Below are 4,881 nucleotides of genomic sequence, written 5' to 3'. Positions count from 1 at the left end.
ATGAACAAAACTGAATACACTGAATTGATTGAAAAAAACATAGATAAGACCCTAATCGATGCTTTTAATTGTAAAATAATTTCAATCAATTACAAGAAAATTAGATTTACTAGATCAAAATAACAAAAAACCATTTTTTTCTATTTATTTAAAATTTGAATTTACTAAATTTATTCATTTCATTTTGCTTTTTCCTTCATTATTTAGCAATTTATTCCAAAAACTTCATTTTAATTTAATAATAATTCGTTTTCTAAATTATATTATAGAAAAGCCTTTGACTATAAACATGTAGTAATAGCAAATGTTTGGGTATATGGGTGGAGAACTAATTCCTCCTTAGCAATAGCCTTTAATATAAGGAAACTAATTCCCAATGCAAAATTATTATCAAATGTAAAATCAAGTTTAGATGAACTATCCTGGGCAGATGTATTCTTATCCACCTAATGCTATTTAGTAGATGTCAATTCCTAACTAGTTTAATCCTATGCCCTAAGTTGGAAATGGCTATTATTAGCAGTAAACAATTTAAGACTTTTTTTTCTTAAGCCTAACTAAATCATTTTATTTTATAAAAAGTTAAATTAGATAGCAATCTTATATTGACAGCTCTAACCAAAATATGATCATTAATGATGAAAGTAATTAATTAGGAATTTATTGAATAATATAAACAACATATATTTTAAAATTTGCGATAGCTTAATAAAAATAGCATTTATTAGTTTTTAATACTATCAATTAGTGGTATATTAAGAGATGCCTTTTTAAATATTTAACACAAATAAAGCTCTATCAGTTTTTTTTGTTTAAAAAGTTTATGAAATGTGGAGTTTAAAAAAATTTCTTAATTTAGCAAAATAAATAACTAAATAAAATCACTAAGCATACTATAAATTAGTTTTTTAATTGTTTTTAACCAATATTATCATTAAAAAATATTAGTAATGTCTCCTTTAGCTTAGTAGTAGTAACAGTAATAGTTGTAGATTAATCATTATTTAGAGAATAACGTAAAATTACAGTCTGATGCTATTTAGATTATAGGATATCCATAAAATTAAAATATTATAGAGTAACTTAAGTTATCATAACAAAACTGCCCTATATGCAAAAAATGTAATTTTTTTACTTTTTTTAGAAAAGTTGAACTAAAATAGATAGTTTAATATTTTTTTATTCTTTCAAATAGTTATTAATTTGCAGACTGATGATTTCTAGGTTTTTAAAGTAGGCTAAGTATAAAAAAATTATGTTATACACTCTAATTGTTATTAAAGTTATATGACTACACAAAACAACATCTAATTTGTAACTAAAAGTATTTAACATGTTTAAACTGATACATTCTACAGCTTTGATGAATCTCAAAAATTTAGAACAACAAAGTTCATCCCTGCCTCCTTTGATATATTTCACCCTGTTTCAAATTAAAAACTATTCAGATTAGAAAAATTCATACCTATTTACTTCGGTGTATGATTAAATGAATTTCTTTATTTAAATTAATTAATTCCTAATAAAAAGAACGATTAAAATGCGTACTGGAAAATGAATAATTAGCATGCAGAATTCTTTGAATAACAATAAATAGCTTTACCATTTTTAAGATCCAGATGCATTCTAACATTGCATTTTGATAAGGTAAATAAATAAATAATTAATTGGTTAAAAATAGGAATTTCAAATTTATTTAAATACTAATTAGGAAATTTACACTTTTGAATTTTAATGGGACTTTTTAAGCACAGTGGATAGATATCAACCTTTTGAAATGAAAATAGTATAAATAAATTATTTATTTGCTCAATAAGAATTAAATTTTGTTAATTTTATTTAGGAGTAGAATGGCAACATTGTTTAAATTGGAGTTTAATTTGTAAAGTTTGAGAAATGTTCTAGCAACATATAGCAACTTTTTTCAAATTTAAGCTAGCAAAATACTGTTTTATTAGATTTTTAGTATATGAACATAAAACTTCCTCTCAAGTCCAATGAAAATCCATCAGGATAAAATACACCTTAAACTGAATTAAGGAGAACTTAAAAGAGTTCCTGTAAATTAATTATTGTTTATTTAAAAAAAATTGATAATTAATTTTTTAAAAAGTTAATCCTCTTGTCTAAGTCAATTCTCCAGTCCATGAAAAACAATAAAAAAAATAAATATTCCTAAAGAATTATCCTAACTCTATGGAAAATTCAGTTACTTACTCTCCTAAAAATATATCTAACACAAAAGATATATAGGAAGATCTAAATAATCTTAATTTTATCACTTAAGACACTAATGACTGTAAGCCAGCCTAAGCATTTATTGAAAAATTAAGTAATTGTATTATTATTTATTAATTAGTTCAGGTAAATCCAGGTGAAGAATTCACAGACATTAAATCCTATAAAGATATAGAAGGCACTATTCTCAACTTAGCAAAGACTAATGGAGGAAGTCATCAACTCTAGAGATTCTTTCATCAATGTTAAGGATCAGAAATAGATTCTGTAATAGATGAAATTTATGAAGAACTACCAAATTTAGTTACTGATTCATATGCTAATTATATGTTTTAATCCTTAATATAAGTTTGTTCTATAGATCAAAGAAAAAAAATATTAAAAAAAGTAAATAACAAATCAATTTATTACAATTTTTTAAAATTCTAATTCTAAAATAAAAAAAGGTTTCTAATCATACTGCAGATCTTGTTTATGATAAGAAGGGAACTCATTCTCTCTAAACATTGATTTCTTTGATTAATTTAGATGAAGAGATTGATTTAATTATGAATAATATATAAAATAAAATTTCAGAACTCTCTTAAGTAAAATAAAATTTTACATCATAATTAATTAATAAATATAATATTTAAATAAAAGCATCACAATGCAACTCATTTTATTTAAAAAATAATTGGTTGCTTCCCTTTAAAAAATTTGCAATGTATTTTTGACACAATCATTAAAGATATTGTTAAATTTGGTAATAATTAGCACTCTCTTTGTGTGGTAATTTTAATATGTAACATAATTGATATTAATTTAAGTATTTTAAAAACTAGCTTAAAGCAATGATGACTAAATTAAAAGGAGATAGTAAATCCGAAATAATTATAGATTTATTAGCTTAAAATAACGATGAACTCATTCAAAATCCATTTGGAAATTATGCAATTTAACATGCATATGATGTATTTAATATTGATAATTTTTAACCATAATAAATTAAAATTTTGATGTAAATAAATAGTGTTATGAAGAGGAAAAGTGTGAAAAAATAACTGCAAAGATACTTGAAAAGTTATAACACTTCTCTATATAAAAATACTCATCAAATGTAATAGAGAAATGCATATCAACATATTGCAAAGTAAATTATAAAGTTAAAAAAATAAAGTAAATAATATTAAATTAATTTTAATTAAGGATTTTTACAAAAGAGCAATTTAAGTAATTATATAAAAGAGATGTATTGCTGAGTTCATGAAAATATAGTATGGTAATTTTATCTTGCAAAAGTTACTTGTTCTAAGCAATGATAAACCTGAATATAAAGAATTGGTTAATGCTATTAAAAATAATATTAATAATATCCATTAAATAAAATTCAAAAGTAAATGGTAAAGTTTCTTAGATTAAAACATTTAAGCTTCTCAAATAGGTTTCACTGCTGATTCTCCCTCTTCAGTTAAGCATCATAGCAATACTCCTACATCTCATTCAGCAGGTTAATCTTATTTTGGAGCACATAGAGTCAATAAAAATAACTCCTTCCATGTTGAAAAAAAAAGTACATTCTCAGATAGCTTGTAAAATAATAACGATTCAAATGATGAAGGATTTGAAGTAAAAGATACATAATAAAGTAGAATTAAAAGCAAATTCAAAAACTAATGAATTGATTGATAAGTTACTTTCTTACTTACTTACTTAATTGCTTGTAAATCAGTTTTCAAATAAATTATTTTAAATAAATTATTAAAGTAAAACAATAGAAATAAATCAATAAACACAAATAAAATAAATAAATATATATTACTAAAAATTTATAATATTTAATTAAAGTATAATTTTATAATAACTTCAATTAATTAATCAATCATTATTTTTTAATCTTTTTGTTAAATTTTTGACTAAAATACTCTTCAAATTTCTATTTGATATACCTTCTATATCAAATTTCTCTTACTTGTTTTTTCATATTAGCTAATCTGATAAATTAAAAATTTTTAATATTACAGGATAACATTATAAAAATGAGTAAAATTATTAAAAAAAGTTAAATTTAATAAATTATTAAAAAGAATTTAAAATATTTAATTAAAATGAAATTTACTTAATATTTGAATAATAAATAATATAAATAAACATTCCTCAATTATATATGTGATATACTTTTTATTTTATATTTAAACTTAGCTATTTTTAATTAATGTAATATTTTAAAATATTAAAATTTTTTACAATTTAATTTAAATTATATTTAAAGGAAGGAGTAAAAATTTCTAAAAAATTACAACCTCTTAAATTATTATTTAGAAATAATATTTAATATTTAAGTAAAATATAATTTATTCAATAACTTCAATCAATATTACTAATATGTTTTTAATATTTTTAATTAACATATGTTTTAAATATATTTGATATATTTTTTATATTAAATTTTATCTTACTTCCTTATCAGTTTATGATAAAACTTAGCTATTTTAATAAATTTTAGATTTTAAAATTAATAATTTACAAATATTTAAAATAATTAAATTTAAATTGTACAAAGGAGTGTAAAAACTATTAAAAATTTTTAATTTCATAAATTATAATGAACAAAAATTAATTATTGGGGTTGGGGTTGGGGTTGGGGTTGGGGTTGGGGTTGGG

General features: G+C 21.2%; 1 protein-coding gene across 1 annotated transcript; it reads left to right on the top strand. All coding sequences in view use genetic code 6, as the record gives it.

The window, feature by feature from the left end:
• On the top strand, nt 1–3,897 carry TTHERM_00563840 (RNA-binding protein, putative; the record flags this gene model as incomplete). The annotated part of the gene is made up of 15 exons (XM_001021983.2): nt 1–70; nt 270–522; nt 583–644; nt 949–1,122; nt 1,196–1,479; nt 1,531–1,647; nt 1,712–1,786; nt 1,844–2,060; nt 2,114–2,299; nt 2,360–2,625; nt 2,685–2,825; nt 2,881–3,009; nt 3,063–3,191; nt 3,251–3,370; nt 3,427–3,897. 15 exons carry the CDS (start codon nt 1–3, stop codon nt 3,895–3,897), a joined length of 2,694 nt encoding a protein of 897 aa, XP_001021983.2.
• Nucleotides 3,898–4,881: the final 984 nt, after the last annotated feature.

This window comes from Tetrahymena thermophila (assembly GCF_000189635.1).
Source record: "Tetrahymena thermophila SB210 genomic scaffold scf_8254495, whole genome shotgun sequence".
Taxonomy (NCBI): Eukaryota; Ciliophora; class Oligohymenophorea; order Hymenostomatida; family Tetrahymenidae; genus Tetrahymena; species Tetrahymena thermophila.
Note: the sequence above shows the minus strand (reverse complement) of the source record. Positions and strands in the feature narration are given on the sequence as shown.